General features: G+C 39.9%; 1 protein-coding gene and 1 long non-coding RNA gene across 2 annotated transcripts; one reads left to right on the top strand and one right to left on the bottom strand.

Annotated features, from left to right (window-relative positions):
- Nucleotides 1–5,219: 5,219 nt before the first annotated feature.
- Nucleotides 5,220–8,374, bottom strand: LOC111860785 (uncharacterized). Its single transcript, XR_002842102.2, has 2 exons — nucleotides 8,131–8,374; nucleotides 5,220–5,584 (listed from the first exon to the last, which is right to left on the bottom strand). It is a non-coding gene; the product is annotated as an uncharacterized lncRNA (long non-coding RNA).
- Nucleotides 8,375–8,405: 31 nt separating this feature from the next.
- tank (TRAF family member-associated NFKB activator) lies at nucleotides 8,406–17,145 on the top strand. Its single transcript, XM_023844712.2, has 8 exons — nucleotides 8,406–8,621; nucleotides 10,862–10,994; nucleotides 11,070–11,181; nucleotides 11,598–11,710; nucleotides 13,205–13,266; nucleotides 13,347–13,465; nucleotides 13,953–14,341; nucleotides 16,787–17,145. The coding sequence occupies exons 2-8, from the start codon at nucleotides 10,905–10,907 to the stop codon at nucleotides 16,931–16,933; spliced, it is 1,032 nt and encodes a 343-aa protein (XP_023700480.1). The 5' UTR covers nucleotides 8,406–8,621; nucleotides 10,862–10,904; the 3' UTR covers nucleotides 16,934–17,145.
- Nucleotides 17,146–18,739: the final 1,594 nt, after the last annotated feature.

Raw genomic sequence — 18,739 nt, 5'->3', positions numbered from 1 at the left:
AAGGCTGATCCATACACTTTGTGTACCTGCTTGTCCCATGCCGGGTCACGAGGGTCCGGAGCCCAGAAACTACGGGCACAAGGCAGAGAACAACCCAAAATGGGAAGCCAATTCATCGCAGGTCACGCACGCTATCCACAGTTACAGACAATTTGGCAAGTCCAATTAGCCTCAACATGTTTTTTGGACTGTGGGGGAAAACAGGAGTACCTGAAGGAAACCCCACAATGACATGGGGGGAACTCGACACGCACAAAGCCCAGGCTCAAACCCAAGTCCCAGAGGTGTTAGACAACAGTGGTAACCACTGCACCACCCCAGTAGGGGTCGGTATATATGTTTATTGCATGCACCGTTCATTCACAGAGATGATAATGGGCAATTTTAGGAATCTACAACATGCTTCTAAAGATACCACAATGGCAGTGTTCATCCTGGAGAATATCCTGGAGGTAGACCTTTAGTCAGTGTCAAATCATTCTGAAGCGTGAGAGTTACATGCATAATAAACGCCTGCCCTCATGGGGTATATAAAATACAGTGGTACCAGAAGCCCCGGCCAACTGGAGGAAAGCCGGAAGGTTCAGGCAGCCTGGGTGTTCCTTGGCTAGTACCCACAGAGACTGAGGGGGTCTTGGGTTTCAAAAGGAATGCTGAGAGCTCATTTTTGCAGCTAGGTTTTCTACTATCTCTGGCAGTAAATGTGAGCATCTCATAATTCATAATTAAATAGCTGTAATTCTTCATTTTGATTAAATAAAGCTAGAAAGTACTTGACATGATTCAAAAATGTGTCCCCTACAGACGGCGCAACCGCACTTCATGATGTACGACATATCACATATTTTGCTTTATCTGTGGAAAACCAAAGTGTTTATATAACAACTAGGCTACAGATATCGGAGCACGTTGCCGCACTGTTGTTTAAAAGATCTCTCTCTTTCGAACTGGCCCACAAAAACAGAAGCAGGGAAAATTCCCCGTCTGGGACATCCCCGTTAATGCGCCGGCCATTTCGGTTCTTGGTGCACATCATTTTGCTCTTATTTTTCTTGCTTGTCTAAATCGGGTTTTTTTTTTTTTAGTATAATTTAAACTGGGGGGATATCGACTGTCCCTCAATCCAGATGATCTCATATCTCTTGATCTCTGCATTAAAGGATTTTAAGGTAGACAAATAAAAGAGAAATAAGCTCTCAGGAAATACCCTTTTGCTGTCAGTTACGGGTTGCCAACAAAGTGTTCCCTTCTTTGGTGCCACGGTTGCCGTGGTGAGCATTATTAGCTGGTGAGACTCTGGGAAAATGGCATGACTTGATATGCGTTTCCAAGGTGCATATCAGTATATCTTCGATGTCATCATTATACACTTAAAGGAACCACAATGTTTTTTTTTCACGCCTGTAACACAACCCCTTTAAATTGCCTGCAAGCTAAAGAAATCAAGATACATGCCCCATGTGTTATCTTCTCAATGTACCGTGAGAGGGAAGGTTGGAGGAGATATGCAAATTAGAATGTAATATTTCAAATTGTTTTTAGGGTATTCTGCAGTCCTGGTCTCTCACAATGATTTATTGGAGATTGCCAATTCTGAACGATTCGTTTGAGGAAGACAAAGAACGTCCTCTCATTTTTCTCTGGCATCATTCATCTTGAGGCCTACCGCATGTCTGCCCACGTGACCTGCCCCTCCCCCCTTCTAGGGCAGAGCTGATGTGATTGGACCACATTTCACTCCTTCCCATCACCAGCAGTGTGGAAAAAAGCAAAGGGACAGAGGACCATTTGTTAAGATGCTACTGTACTCTTATTATTCACTGGTTAACTCAGTGCAGATGTTGAAGATTAGGAGGCTGAATGAAAGCGGTTAAGGTGGTGATACTTAAGCTTGCAGTCGACTGATGTGTCCAGGTTTCAGGCTATGTTTATGTTATCTGTATGTCTTGAGGTGTCCCCATACAGACTCCCTCCCTTCAGGTGGAGCTCCGATCTGGCAGTCTAAGTCATCCCTCCTCCACTTGCTGAGATGTTTTCAGTCTTGCAGATACAGGGGTCACTGCATCATTAAACAAACTCTTTGCTTTGACTAAAAATGGCAACCCCCCCCCTACACACATACACACACACACACACTTCCTTATTAAATTTGTAAATATGTCTGCATTGGAATACATTTTTTGCTTTTCATATCTCTGTTTCGCACTCTGTGGCCAGATTATTCGGCATGCCTGATTGCTAACGCGAAAGGGCCCGTTTCTCCAAAACCACAAACTACACAGCACACAGATAAGGTCGAGGCCCACTTATTGTCAAGCTAAGAATTGGAACAGCCAAGATGCCTGACCTAAGCAATAATGAAGAAATAACACCCAGTCAATGGCATTTATGTGGCCAAGAACACCTTGCTAATGAGAGGTCAGGAGAGAACAGCCAGACTCGTTGAATATAATAGGAAAGCAAAAATAACAGCTCATTACGACAGTTGGGTGCGTAAAATGGCTTCTCAGAGCAAAAGCAACCCCACTACCAATGTAAAGGAGTGGCTCCTGCCTGCTACCTCCCACAGCCATGTAGTGAAAGATACATCAACCCCATTCAGTCCAACGGACCGGTTTTTTGCAGCATTGGTGGATTATGGAGCTTCTCAATACTTCCTAGCAGCAAATACTAGCAGCGCAGTAGAGTTGCAGCGAAATAGACCATTTGTTGTGCACCTTTAAAGGGTAAGACGTTTAAAAAAGTTAGCTTGTATTTTACCAGCACATCGGTATCAAATTGACATGCACATTAAAGCATGTTAGTCAATTAAATTAGTAGGTTTAGGGAATGTTAACAGATAGCAGATTAGGCCAGGATAGCAGATAAAGTTAGCAACGCATACAATTAACCACAAGCAGCCTATTAATTATAAATTCTGTTCTCTTTATGCTATTTCATCCAACGTTTAATGTCACCCTGCAGCCCGAGTCCCATCAGCCCGTTCCTAATTTTTAATAAACCAAACATTAAACTTCCCAGGGGTGTGGTCTTTGTGAAAACGTGTTTGAATACGATTACCTCACATGTGTTTTTGATATTGTAATCTTTAGTTATAGTGGGATTTCTCCTGCTGACTTGAGACAACCATTTTTTTTCTCCTTTCCATGTCACTGGGGAAACCATACATTCGTACCGCTTTCTCTGAGCGACTGGAGCACGTCCGTGCAGTGCAGCAACCCGTGGTGCAGACTATATGCAGACTGCATGCAAGGACAACATGGTGCAAATGGCACAGACCTACTGCTTGACATGCTGTTCATGTTTCTGAGTTTATTAGTGATTAAGTTATTAAGACTGCTTAGGCCCTCAGTTACCACAGGATTACTGAAACCATTATGAATTAAAGAAATGTTAGAACATTAATCTGATCTGAATTTTGAGACATTTCTTCCCCATCCCTCACTCTTAATATATCAGTAAACATTGCTTTTGACTGTCATACAAGTTTAAGAACATTTTCTATATTCGCTTTTCCTATTCAAGGTCGCAAGGAGTCCACATATTGATGTAACTACATACACATGTCGGAGTGCTATGCAAATATTGTAAATCAATGCATTTACTGACTAATAATTACCAAAAATCGCTGTTATGGTTTGGTCCTGGAACTGAAGTCTGCATGAGCCACATGACGATCAAGCATTTTGAACGTCTGTTGACTTCTCTCTCTCTGCCGCTGCTTGTCGATGTAACAAAGTCACCACTAAGTGCATGTAACTTAACCTGACCCTCCTCTGAAACGAGGGTTTAAATCTCCCCTGTTAGTCATTTTAAACAGCTAATCAGGATGCTGTATACCTTAGGCTCATAAATTAATGTCTTATTAGAATGTCTGATTAGAAAGGTAGGGGGGAAAAGGAACTTCAGTAGAAGCTGCACGCTAATTATTTATTAAATTAATCAATACAAATGCAACTTGGATTAAACATGTTATACATTTACCTGTACGTATTTCCCCTTTTTTATTAAAAAATGATTGCTTTTACCCATTTCCGCTGAAGGATGTTTTGCTGACACTGTTCAGTTCAAGCTCCCTGACCAATGAAATCTGAGGCTTCTTCACGGACCATGAACCTGGGACCACCAGGCTAGTCTGCTTTCTGTCACCATGCTGCCCCCCCGCCCGTTTAATTCTGTTCCAAAGCCCTGAGCAAGTGGACCTCAATTATGCCCAGAACAATCCAACTACAGGTAGCTTCTGAACATGTTGTTAATTATTCTGTCAAACATTTGGTTGATTATATATATATATATTTTACAGAACTCTGGGATAATCCAGTATTTGACTTATTGTCTTTGGCAGCTGCTCAACCAATCTTCCACGACAGACTCCAGAGAAAAGACAAACACGGTTGAAGAAGCTGAACTCACAGTCAGGAACTAAAGAACTGCACGATGTTTTAACGAACGTCACAAAACTGTGCGTTCGTTATTATGTACCATTGTATTTAGCTTTTAATGTAATAGACTTTATGTTTATAAGTACAAGTTGTCCATATAAGTCAGATGTTTTTAACAGGAAATGGATAGACTGTGAGACTATGCGTTAGGTTTGATAAACAACTTGCAATAATAACAGTGATCATAATGTATATGCTAGGGTGAGTTCAGCTATCAACTCACTCACCCCTCACTTCATGCCCATAACAGCCATTTAATCAAATGAAGAAGTCCGCTCATGTACAAACAGTTCCGATTTCAGTTTCGTAAAAGATTGACATAATTAACCTAATGATGATCTTAAAAATCTCACAATGAATATGAGCGGAGTGGCTCAGTAGGCTAAATGTCTGTGCCTCAGAAAATCACTGGTCCGAGCCTCGACGGAACAGTCACACGTCCGCTTAACCCCCAGCTCCAGGGGGGCTGCACGTTAGCTGACCTTGTGCTGTAACACCCCCCCAAGCTATGGTGAGCATGATGGGGTCAGCAAAGAGAATCATTCCAATGTGCAAATAAAGCATTCATCATAAAGTAACACCTTAGCTTCAGCTGTGAATTGCGTCAATATATAAAAAGCATTCAAAATTAGTTTAAACAATCCCTTCTATAACAACTACGATTTCGTTAACAAAATCCACCAACGACCATTCAAGTCTACCCACTAGCCCGAGGCTACAACTCATATTAAGATAAAGTACCTGACTTGAAGTTAAATTTGACGACTCTTTAGTGAATTGTCTATGCACATAGTATTTCTGTTTTATTATGTAATAAACATGCGAAGACTGCAGATCTTAAATGGAGAAGCAGAACAGAAAATAGATAGATAATTACATCACAAGGTAAAACATCGATTAGAATTATATATAATGACTACACTTGCGTTATATATGTACATAATAAAACGGCATGTAATTTTCGTTTTATATATTAAACTAAGATGCAAATTGTCCATGCCTGTGTAGCACAGGCTTTTTGGAGATTTGGAGAGTGAGTATCCGGAATGTGTGACTTTAGAGGCTGAACGTTTCCAGGTTCCAGGTTCCGGCCACGGCAGAAACGCGAGGTGGTATTCAGGCCGAAACCAACCAGCATGGATCTGCGGAAAAAACGAGAAGGGGTCAGTCTGTGACCCTGCTCTGCAGTCTCCGACATAAAGCACGCATGGCTTTTTAATGGTTTGCGAATAAACTTTTAACTCATTCAGCTGTCGCGCAATATGGATATATATATATATAATACCTAACAAAAGTATTTATTTTCAACAACTTCAGTTAATCTGTGCCGTTTTTGTACTGCGTCGATTATCTTGCGTATGCGTTTCATTCAGCTGCAACAGAAAGTGAAGCACCTTAGACCTGCAGCAAACCCAGCACCTTTTGACCCAAATTACATGTCTCACGCGCTCAGACTTCAGGGACACCAGCCCATTTCTCGGGGGGTGGGGCGGACATTCCTTTCCGCTGTCTGAGGTGCTATTTGTCTCACAGTGAGAGATTATTTTGAAAAAGAAGCAGGAGGTGTCACTTTAAGCACTATAGAACGCAATATCCTCCTGAGACCCCACCCATTCATTTATGTCCATTGCAGTGGACATTTTGTTTTTGCATATATCTTTTCACTGATGTAAGGAAACATATTTATTCCTGTTGTACACTAAAGAGGACATGCTGTGAAATTTAAAATAAAAATAAATTTGGAAAAAGATGTCTTATTTCCTCCAAAGACATAGAAAATCACAATTAACCTAAAACTGAAGGACACTTTTTGTCTCAGGAGGATATCTCTCTCTCTCTCTCTCTCTCTCTATATATATATATATATATATATATATATAGCCTCTGATTTTCATATTAAAGTAGGAAAGACTCAAAACTTGTTTTGTTCTCAACGGATATTATTCCAAATAAAATAAAACAAGGGATAAAACAAGTGTTTTCCCCCCATAATTTGTTCAGTGACAGTGCAACAACTTTAGATGTAGCTATGCAGCGATAATACATACTTTAAATTCCATATGACCTCCGTGCATTGACGTTATTTTTTCCATTACCTATAGCTGCCACCTAGTGGTTTTTGTAGGACAATTCAATTAACTACATCCATTACCGCCGATTTAAAGGTCAAGTAGAAACTCACATAAATCACAACGATATAAAGTGTCATACAGGCGAGACGTTAGAATAAATACCTTAAAACCTTTGATAACTAGTATCTGTCAATTGTCTGCAAATGTTAGACTATCTCGCAATTTTGGGAAACGCGATATTATAGTTTCCTTTCCAAATATTACACATTTTATGATATAGGCCTACACAAAGACGTAGCATATTTCATGATTTAAAAATAACAACTGTATATAGCTGAACAAAATGAACAGTGTTCATATGGTAACAAAAATGTCTAAGTTGTGACAGATGGCACGAAAATGTAATTAGTTTTACTTGGTTACTATTTGCGCGCTGTAAACTATGAAATTATGTAGCTCGGAGTAAAAATTGGTGCTTTATTAAGATACAAAGCGTGATCTCTTCGGGCACATCTGCTCGAATTACTAAAAATCACACTTCAAAAACTCCTCTCATGTCAGCTCCCGATAGATTAATTAAGCATTTTGTGCAACATTTGACAGAAGATGCACTAAACACCTGCTACAGAATTGTCCACTGTACACACAGACTGTTGACCAGACATCTACCTGAACCAAACATGCTGTTCTATCGAGTGCATATTTAATCCACGGTGTGAAGGAAAAAAAAAACTTCTTCACTTTTTTTTTTTTTTTAGGAAAAAAAGTCTTCTGAAATATACTTTTCAGACACAGTTTCTAAACAATTTATAGTTTACAGGGAAAGTGCTTATTACCGCGGTATTTTTTTTCTAAATAATTTCCACAGATTAATAAAGTAAACTGCTATCACAATACGGGCGGAACTTTTTTAAACGCTGAAAGTGTAAAAAGGCTTAACGTAGCCTTCGAAGTTCTAAAATAACTTCGGAAAACCAAATTTCTTTCACATCTCGCTGCTCATAGGTACATCATATCATATCACATATGAAGAAAAAGCCCAAAAACAATTTCACTATTCGTGTTACGCTTGTTTTTCCTCAATAGAAACCAATTATAAGGAAATACTGCAAAATGACTTACTGCACCAACGCAACTCAGGACAACAAAATTTCTCTCACACTTCGCTGTTAGTAAGTACACTATACATTTCATATTCATGCATTTGGCAATAAATTCAGTGACATGCGTTGTTGCTTTGTACGCTAAGGAACATTAACTTTATTTCACAGTAGTGTCCCAAAACGTCTTGTACGAGCTACTCGAAACATTTACAAGCGTATTAATTTATGTGCATGAAATATGTTTCTGCTATTTGCACGTGTGGTATAATGACAGATTTAGGTTTAATGATTACTAAGCCAAGAAAAGCATTATCGACCACAGAAGAACTTCTATACTAATGCTCATAGAATAGCTCGGGCGCACACACCGCCGCAAATGAAACCTGAAAAAACGCCACTTCGAAAACCCGGTGTTTAACTGCCCGTTCATTCCCCTTCCTGTTACATCCTTTTAATTATTGTTATAAATGTGTGCACATGTGTATATTTGTATTTGCATGTACACACTTATACCTGTTCATTTACTCCAACACTTATCTGCATCAGATATCTTTCCGCAAGTATGTTGTTCTGAACCCTCAATAGATCCCGATCTTCGTGCCTGCAGCGCCTCTCCTAATCAGTTCTCTATCAACGCTTTGCTTGTATATATGCCGTTACATGTTATAAATATGTATATGTGAGTATATATGTCACATTATATATAATATTCATATATGCTACATGCAGATGTCTATGCTGAAACAACGGGCAGCACGATCCGGCTGCAAGGAAGCTGATTGGTGCGGCTCCGCCAAGGCGGAAGTCAGAGGCGCGCGGGGGGATTCCCCGTGGGAAGTTCCCAGCGCTTTATTAAACACGCAAAATGTACATTTGCACGAAAGGCACCGCTTCCTCTCGCGTCTGTTGTAGAAAACTTTTCCTCCAAGAATAAAAACCGTGTAAGCAGTGTGAAAAGGGGCCACTTTATAGATGTAGGTCGTTCCGATCGTTTTCGAGTTAAGGTAAGGTAGCCTCAGTTTACTGCCGCCAGCTTCTTATTTACGGCCGAAAGTTTTCTACCGCTTCTTTCCGATCGCGATTACTATTGTGACACTAATATGCGTAGATGTTAATAATGTCACTGGCACTGCCGATTTTTTTGGAACTTATAGAGCAGATATCCGTAATTAAGCTCGACTCGGAGCTCGCAATGCCGACACTTACTCCCATTGTATGAATATTAAGTCAGATATATAAGTAAACTCGGCAGTCTGCGATTGCTACAATATAGTATGTGGCCATTAAAGAACAGGCCTACTTGTGTTCAGTGTATCCGTGTATGTTCGGTGGTTAATACTGTGAAATTTTACTGTAAGTCTATAGGCGGAGGACGTTGCCATACGTGATGTAGTTATTTCCTTATTTACCTTCTTGCAATGTTTTCGGATTTAATTTTTAAAAATATAACATTCTATTTGATATGTTGATCTGACCTGTCGAGTTCCTTCCTGGAACCCGGTTCCCTGAGGGATATACTTTTTCTGGAATAATTATTAAGACATGAGTCTGATCGCTCAATATCACGTTAAAATAATTAACATAATATTATCATGGGTTCTAATACGTTTCTTTAATTACTTGTCGTTTCTGACACTTTTTGCTTTGCTTTTTAAATCGGTTCTGTATTAGGTTACGCACTATGTTAGACAGAGTGGTAGACGAGAAAATAACATTTGTTTCTCTTTCTGTTTATGATATCTACTCTCATTGCGTTGTAACTGAGTAATGAAGATAAAAAACTTAGTATAGGTTTAGTATAGGCAGTTTGATAGATACTTGTTACACACATCTGCAGACATTAACTGATTTCTTAACAAAGTTGCAATATGCTTGTTTTATAGCTATTATTGTTTTTCTCCCAAGGTTACCTTTCTGAAGTTTGTTTACCATATTTAATAAGCAAATCGGCTTTTTTGTTTTGTGTGTGTATTTAGCCTTAGAGTTAACGTTTTGGCATACCCATTACTCAGTGTGTACTAGGCACTAAACATAATATCTCCTCCGATCATGGTTTGATGTAAGTCTTTGATATGAAAAATGGTTATGTGATTATTTTCATCGCATATGAACATCAATATGTAAGATCTAGGCTGTTTCCTGGCTGTATAAAGGTAGTAAAATGCAAAGCCATTGGAATTCTGGATTTGTAAGGAAGTTCACTGCGGAAGAAACTAAAATTCTGAATGTCACATTGGCAAACTAAAGCAGACTTTATGTCCGGTAGGCATAACCAGTGTCAGGAACATGTCGTTTGAAATGAGGTTCTTACAGAGTTTGATTAATCTTTGTATACACAGTCACACAAAACTGATGAGGTTTGGTAAGGGTTGACCGTTGCATTTGATTAATTTGTGTTAAAAGAAGGTGTTCTGAAAAATGAATCCTGCCATATGCATAGCTAAATATGAAACCTCTTCAGAAAGCCTTCATAAAACTTGTGTTTTAATTATTTAACCTTCTTAAGATTTTTTGGACCATTTTCACCAAATTCTCTGTCCAATGCAAAATATAGCTGCAATGAGCAGTGCCACATCACAAGATAAAATTTATTTACTAATTATTTAGTGAAGAATTGCAAACCATTGAACACGCAGATCATTAAGACTCAAAGAGCTGTTAAACCTGTATGTTTTTTTTACAACTAACCTTAACAAAAATATTTTAAATTACATCCAATTATGAGTACATTCCAAAACGAACTTGCATATATTTAATTTGAAGAACTATCCACCATGTTTATGCTGTATTTTGTAATAAGTGTGTTATCATCATCATCATCATTATAGTAACCACATTGGTGAAAGTAATACAAGTAAAATTAACACATTTTCAAAATGCAAACTCTCATATAAATTGTATACTTTGCTAATTTTATTTAATAATTGGAACATTATGAATATATCCATATTAAGTAAAATGTGTAGTCCCCACTTCCCTGACCTCTTGTGATAAGTGTTGTGATGCAGTTGTCCTGTATATTTTGTCTTTGTGCCATTTCTCACAAATGGTTTGGAAAACTCGCAGGAAAAAAAAAGCTTTGGGTTCGGTCTCATGCTTGTATTTAAAACAAAAGTGAAGCCAGAACAAGGTCATATTTCATGTCAGAGTCAAGACCGATAAAGACTTTTCTTTAAGGGTCAGATTGCTGTAGAAGGGCTGCTTCTTCCCTTGTTACAATAACGGTTCCTGCTTGTGGACTCAGAGCTCCTGTTGGCTGCGTCAGTAATGGTACCGGGGCGAAAGGCATGGAGAGAGATTCACTCGCCAAAGCCTTTGAAGCCTACAGACAAGCTTCCATCGAGAAAACCCATGTCCAGCAGGAACTTCAGCAAACGGTACGAAGACTCCTGGTATCGTGAGTCAGGCTCCCCCCTTTCTTTTTTTCTAACAAAACAATTTTGCTTCTGTAGACAGAGTATTACAAACGATACACTCAAAAGCTCCAGCAACAGATAGAAGAGCAGAGGCTGCGCATTCTGAGGCTGGAATCTGAGCTGAGAGTGGCGACGAGACGAGCTTCAGGTTGGTGCCACTCCTACTGGATTCTCCTGCTCCTCCTCCTTCTCCTGTGTCCTTTCATGTCCATCAGGCCTCTTCTTCTATGCTGTAGAAGTAGTCGGAATTACTGTCTGCCCCTTAGACCTTTTTCCTCCTCATTCACTGTTACTGTATATATATGTTACTGTGGGCAGTGGTGGCTTAATGGGTAGGGAAGCGCACTCGTAATTGAAAGATTTCAGGTTCGAATCCCCGACCAGCGCTGAATTAGCTGCCCCGTGCTATGTCACATTGTCACATATAGGTTAAATACAGAGAATGCATTTTGTTGTTGTGCACTGTGTGCTGTGGTGTGTCAACAGTGACAATCACAAAATACTAAAATACATACTGAATTGGATTTGTATGGATGGTGGTTTAATTATGGGCTTGTTTGTCAGGAGAAAAGTGTTGTGAGACTGCTCCCGGAAAACAGGAAGCAGAGACCTTGCCATCCTGCGACCACCACCCTGCCGACACTCCATCCAGCTCCCAGCAGAGAAACCAGTTCCTGGTACAGTCTATGGCCCATTATAGCGCCTCCTATGATTAATATCTCTCGTATGAATTACATTGCATATGAGTGTGTTGAGTGTCATGGTGTTGAATGTCACAGTGTTAAAAACACAGTGTTAAAATGGGCCATGTTTCAGAAAGCTTTTGTCCCAGAGATGCAAGGGCATCTGGGGCTCTTTTGAATTGTCTGTATATCACACATGTGGTTCTCTTTTGATTTTAGTATATTGCAAAGACATAATATGTAACATACCCTAATGGATATTGTTGCACATCCTTTATTTTTTATATACCGGTACTTCATAAATCAGGCAAAAAATAAAAAATAAAATCAGGAAAAATGCATTTTTTTGACCTAGTCTCACAGTTTGCTTAAGAAATCTCCCATGAGTCCATACATTCATCCTACTTCGTTCTGGGTTGTGGTAGTAAATACTGATTAATTGGCATAAAACTAATTATGACCCCTTGTAAGCCAAGTTTGTATGCAGTAGTTGTGATATTAATCATTTGTCATGGTCTGAACTATTGTCGTTAGTTCTGAGAGCAGGGGAATGACTTGGCATCATGGATACATCACTGAGCTTGGGGAGAACTTTGATTTCTTTACTGCACACATTCTGTGTAAACTCACCTTGTTTCTGGGTTAATGGTCATGTAAAGAAATACTTTATGAATAGCTCTTGGGAAAGTAGTATAAAAAAATTTCAGTAGGTGGTGCTATAGGATAGCACCCTCTTGTGTCCTTCAGTACGCCTGAATCAAATGAGTCTCACTGAACCGAGTCAGATTCATTTGTGATTCATTTCAATCAGACATGGAAATCAATAGTTAAATACTTAAAAGTAACTTGTTTAGGGAAGTTTTGCCTTAATTGTGTTTGTGTGTTGTATTTCATGGGTATGTATGTTAATTTAACAGATATTTATAGAAAGATACCTTTGAGAGTACATAATAGCAATTTTCCTCCAATTTGATAATTTGAGTGCATGTCCTAATTGTGTGTCAAGAAGTTTGTTTTTCCAGAGTATGGAGAATTAGAAAAATATGTAAATATTAGTGCTTGTTAAAGAGAAATTCCATATCACAGTATTTTCTTTTGAAAGCATTTCTGAGAAGTTCACTTTTTTTGTGGAGTTTCAGGATTGCTTAAGCCCAGACATTCCACTATCATGGCTGGGTGTGTCTGGGTGTGTCTGTGAAATAGTAGAAGTTTCACTGTATATTTGGTCATTGCCCATTCCCGCCACATATCTCGCATCTCGTGCTCTCGGACATTTGTGTGTTGTCATTGTCTTCGATATTTCATTCTTCTTTTGCATTCAAAAATAGATCATACATTTGTTTGCTTACTGATTTTTGTTTTTTCCTTTGCACTTTGCCAAAGAAACTTGACATACTAACATTGTCTCTTTTTTTTTTTTTTTTTTTTGTCTGGATCCGTTGCCTTTTGTCTTATCAATGGCGTTGACCTGCTTTGGTGTTAACAAAGGACTACCCAGAATCCTTGGAGATGCCCTCACATGCGTTCGTCATGGCTAGCACGGTGGAAAAGTAAGCCGTCCGTCTTCGTGTCATCGGTGAAGGTTTCTGAGAAAGCCTTCTGTCTCACAGCTCTATTCTCTGCTCCTCAGTGGCAAAGTTCTTGACACGTTTCAGAAACTTCAGGGAACGTTGCAGCTGATCCAGAAATTAACCAGAAAACAAAACGATCACCTGAAGAAAATGTATCGGGGGAATGATTCTGCAAACGGTAATGCCCATACTTATGTATAGGGTACCTTGAAAATTATTTGGACGGGGGGTCATACTGCTGTTGTTTCAAATTCTGAAGACACCAACAATACAGCAGTAATTTAATTAAAGGCAGAATATATTGAGTAACAATTGCTTAAAGCTGTCATAGCTTTTCACGAATAACTGCAAATTTCTGCTTAATTAAAGGAATGCAATCACAGCAACACACAATGCAGGAATGCTTTTGTGTGAAGGTGCGGTAAATTGAGTACGTCCAACATGAAAACAGAATATGTGGGAAATGCTGGGTACGATTGTAACACTTGTAGCAAGCTCCGTCAACAACGTGACGACTTGTCAGTCAGGGAAACGCATGTCATTTGGCTCATTTTGTAAAAAATTAAAAAACCAAATTCAGGATTGTCATCTGCGTGATGCAGTTGCAGGAACGATGAATGTGTAGATATACTGTTTACAATGTTGGGTTCGAATCGTTCGTCCAGAGCCCCAGTTCTCCATGCCCATCCAGTGCACGGATGGGACAGCCGCACAGGCCGAGGGACCCTTCTCGTCCTCCATCAGGTCTGAAGTGTTGGGCGATGAGCTGCCCAGCAGCTCCTTGGCCTCCCGAGGAGCTTGTCAGGAGGACCTGGACTTCAACGACTCCATGACTAAACTGAGCGTCAGATTCCCCCCGCCGACAGACAGTGAGTACGAGTTCCTAAACAGCACCCCGGAGAGGCCCTTGGAGCCTATCAGTGTCCGGAAAGGCCTGGCCGACGTCGCGGGCGTCTCCAGCACAAGCGAGGACGGCCCGCTAAAGCTCCTGTATCCCGACCCGGTGGTGAATGCAGCTTCCACCTCTCCGGAGGGCGTCCGTGGACCCCAGCAGGTAACGGTGGGTCGTCTTCTGGGCTGCTTGCTCGTCTCCGTCTCGGCCCAAGTGGCGTGCTTTCCACTCCAGGATCATTCTGACCACACCCAGTTTGCAGACCTCGCAGGTCGGCTCGTGCAGATGGCAGCGGACTGCGCTGCCATGCATGCTATAAATCGCATATTAAGATAGTGTGGGGAAGCTGGTAATTTGGCTCGCGGTGAAATCCAGCGGTTTATGGTTGTGTGGGGCTTGATAACGATGCTGGCTGTCACCTGTCAGCCTTAGCAAGAAGGATTGACATGGTGATCATGGGGGGGGGGGGTGTATTTTAAGTGTTGCCAAAAGGAACAGGAAAAATGCATTTCTGTGACCTAGTGTCACGGTGTACTTAAAGTCTTCAACTGCCCAAATGACCATTCTAGGGAGTGTTTGTGGTAGGAAATCGACCTTGAAGATGGTGATGAAGATGAGTTAATAATTCATATTGTTATGAATAATAATGATGATGTTTGTGCATTATACAATCTGTACTAATGCATTTGCTTATGTCTAAATGCTACGTACAGTAATCTTTTTTTATATTGCAAACACGTACACAGCACATAAGCAGAACAACTGAAAATGTTACAGAAGAAAGTGCAAAGATGAGGTTGTCTTTTCTGGGTTTTTTTTTTTAAGTGCTATGGTCACCTGCTGCCTTTTTGCTTTAGTCTGAAACATTTAGCAGTAGGACAAATATGATGGGAAGGATTCTTCCATGTTCAGTGGGTGCTTCACACTATTAACAGAGAAGCTTAAATGAATAACGACCATTTATAGCTCAGCTTTGAGGCGCTGGAGCATTTTACGGAATCCAAAGTATCCCTCAGGTTATTGCACGTGATATTACAGTTAAATTTGTGCTTGAATCCAGTTTCTTTTCTACTGTTTTTAATCATTTATTATTTTTCATTGGAATGCTTATTTTTGTTTTCTGAAGGCAAGGTCTGGCTTTGCATTCTCCGAATATGAGTTATAATGGAAAAAGCTCATACAAGATTTGAAGTTTGCAATAATATCTGCTGTCTTAAGCAACAAAGGGGAGGGGGGGGGCAATTGGTGTTGTGCCTTTTCACAGCGTGGGCTAGGGGGTTAGATAATTGACACATCTTTCGATAATAATGTGTTGAAGACTCCCCTGCTATGAAAAGACGATAGGTCACATCGAAAGCAGATGTTATTCTGCGATGTTATTGTTCGGCGCATGCGTTACGTGAAAACCACACTGAAAACAACCGTGAGCCGGCGAGTGGAGCACTCTTCCAAAGTTATTTACCACCGTTGCCTCCGGTGGAAAATTACCGCTATATTCTGATGGGCCACCACTTTAAGACGGTGGTGATCCTGTTTTACGGACCTGATGCAAGCGTCTTGTTTTGTAGTGATTTTGTCTGAAGTGTGTGTCAAGTGTTAAATATGGTATCAAATATTCATATTCATTGAATTATTATCTGAGAGTGCTTGTAATACTTAAATCGATCACGAATGGCAATTTATATTTGGTAATGTAATTGGTAATACGTTCAAGTTATTGATAACTAATGCTTCATACGTAAGGACGACTAACTGGAATTCTTTAATAAAATATCAATTATCCTCACCACCACTCCCACTAGTGTTCAGCTCGACTGTAAATGGTTAATTCACCGTGAAACATTTGCACACTGAGTGCGTAACGCACAGATGACACGCTTTTTAATTTGGGAGAGTGAAGATGTGTCACATAAGTGGAAATGTAGTTATTGATTTATGTAGTATTTCATCTGCTTTATTCTAACTTCCCCATACTGGTGAAGTAATAATGTCAATATACTGGAAGAATCAAAATCCATTTTTTGAGTTTTTATGCATGTAACTGAATCATAGAACATGTGTGAAACTTGCATTGAATTGTACTAAAATTGTAATGCCAGACTGACACAAATGAAAAGAAACAAGCATTTTTATTCAGTAAGGACTAGAAAAATAAGATTTATAACTATTAAATCATGTGACACTAAAAGAGAAACATTGAGGCTTTTGAAATGTAATACTTTCGCCACATCAGTGAAATAGGTGACACAAGTCAGTTTTTCTTATATCCTTCATGTGCCTGGGCCATCTAGAATAGGGGAAGAAAACTTACATGCACGTGAATTCAGTGCTTATTTGTTTTATTTTATATTTCCTTACATAAGCATGAAAAAAATGAGCGGCATGTGGTCACAAGGGCGGCGCCGTGGAGTCATGGGAATCGCACCCCAGTCAGGGATAGTGGAGCGAATTCCCAAGTCGGATGCATCGTTTATTTATATATTTTAAGCCACAGTGTGAGGGGACCTCAGCACGATTCTGTGCGGACGAACAATGTGGGTGTCTACTTGTGTGTTGCTGATGGGGTAGTTGTTGGCTTGCTAACCGAGTTTCCTTTCTCCCTTGCAGCCCCTGTGGAGCCCAAAGCTCTGCGATGCTGCGGATCAGGACGCGAACGCAGAATACTGCACCTTCTGCACCTCCATCGTGCCCCAGGGGCACATGTTCAGCCACCTGAACTCACACTTCCAGAAAAACGCAAGCAACGGACACTAGCAGGCCTCGTGGGCCTCCACGGGGCTTTGTCCATCTCCGCTCCCGGATGGCAAACTTGTGTGCCCCTCCCCATACCTATTTAATTTGTCATTTTGGTGTACTTCAGTGTCTTTCTTCTAAAACTGTCTTTGAACGAAATCTGTTGAATTCAATATCAGACTGTGGTATTATCTGGTAAATTCACTGTGTGTAATAAAACTTCTAATGATCAAGTATTGCTTACATGTCACCCCCACCCCCGTTTGTCATACATGTTTTTTTTTTTTTAAACGTCCATTAAGTGAACTAGAATCATCTCACACAAGCCCATCCAACTGGGTCATGCTGAATGGTTTCAGTGTGTGAACTGGATCCAGTAGATTAGCATGATGAATCACCACAAAAGGCTTCGCCATATCGTAAGCTTGTCTTCCACGGGCCCGTTTTCGATGGCAGTATCAACAAAATCAGCGTTTCTGCCGCGTTCAGTACGCACTCATCGTTTACCACCAGGAGGTTTCCGGTTCCAGGATGTCGGCAAGCAACTCAATGGATCCGCTCGCCGCTGCCCGGTGGATCAGCGGGTCTGAAGTCCTCGCTGGCCGCAATTAAAAGGTGAGACCTTTGTAATAAGTTGGACAATGCGTTTTGAGATGTGATACCACAGAAGCAACACATTGTCACATGTTCATTTCAAGTGATTCCCCCCCACCCCCATCTGTGATTTTAGGTGGAAAGTGTTTTGGGAGAAAATATTTGAAATGATTGAGAATTTAGGTAACAGTTTTAAAATAAAGGTCTTTTTCTATTTATGACTGCATGAGCAGCATATACAGCACAGTTTGTTTGATAATGGCTAATGGTTTTATTACGTTTAAAAACCCATATTGTATTAATAAGCTGGCAAGGCAAAGTCAATGCCAGAAACGGTTTGGGGTATTTGGGTTTTCCTCAATTTTGAGAGCCACTGAACTTGACTGAATGAGCAACACCAGTTTGAACCAATTTTGTTAGTTCAGTCTATTAAACAATTTATGGTAAGATATCACTAGCATCGCTCACTAGCCGTATTGGCCTGTTGAACGTGCTTGTGAAAATCCCAAATTTTAAAAATTTGTTAGCGATTTCCCTCCAAGCCTCATCTCGGATGCATTTCATGCTGTTGTGTTTGCAGTCCCATAGTGTTTAGGTTTAAATAATGTTTATTTTAATGCCTTTAATTGTAATGAAATATACCATTGACTTTTACTCGATAATATCATAATACCTATTGTAAATAAGTGTTTCATACTAAGCGATTTAAAAAAATAAATGCTCCAGTGCAAATAGAAACAAATGTTTAATTTTAAATCCCACAATAGTACATTGTATTTAAGTGTTTTCTATTATATTCTGTATTAATATTTCTAAAGCGGTAGACAGAGAAAAGACATTTGTTAATGGTGTGCGTTAGCATCTCGCCTACAACCAGCCTTTGATTAAGGGGTATGTTTATTAACAGCTTCGCAAACAAATGTAATAATTTTCACAAACTTGCAAGATGATGTGTTAAAGGAATAGGGGGGAAATGCGCGTATTTAAAACGCAGTCTCGTACAAAGGAGACCTTGTAGCCCCTCGATACGGACTGGTAACACTTGCGCTGAGTCGATGAGCTGGTGTGAAGTTTGGTTATGTTATTAGGTTTGTATTGAGCGCAGCCATCGTATTTCATGCGTGTGCTTTTTATATATATATATAGGCTATATATAAAAAGTTGTCAGATTTTCATTGTAATTTAGTTTGTTGAAATTGCCTATCATTATAACAGACTTTTAAAATACCGGAT

This window comes from Paramormyrops kingsleyae, chromosome 1 (genome assembly GCF_048594095.1).
Source record: "Paramormyrops kingsleyae isolate MSU_618 chromosome 1, PKINGS_0.4, whole genome shotgun sequence".
NCBI classification, from domain to species: Eukaryota; Metazoa; Chordata; class Actinopteri; order Osteoglossiformes; family Mormyridae; genus Paramormyrops; species Paramormyrops kingsleyae.
This window is presented reverse-complemented; position numbering and strand designations above follow the sequence as displayed.

What these genes read in the sequence shown, in the direction of transcription:
- tank (XM_023844712.2), top strand. Translation starts at nt 10,905, where the DNA reads ATGGAGAGAGATTCACTCGCCAAAGCCTTTGAAGCCTACAGACAAGCT. An exon ending in GGCGACGAGACGAGCTTCAG is followed by an intron (nt 11,182 to 11,597) that starts GTTGGTGCCACT and finishes CTTGTTTGTCAG; the next exon opens with GAGAAAAGTGTTGTGAGACT. An exon ending in GGGGAATGATTCTGCAAACG is followed by an intron (nt 13,466 to 13,952) that starts GTAATGCCCATA and finishes TCGTTCGTCCAG; the next exon opens with AGCCCCAGTTCTCCATGCCC.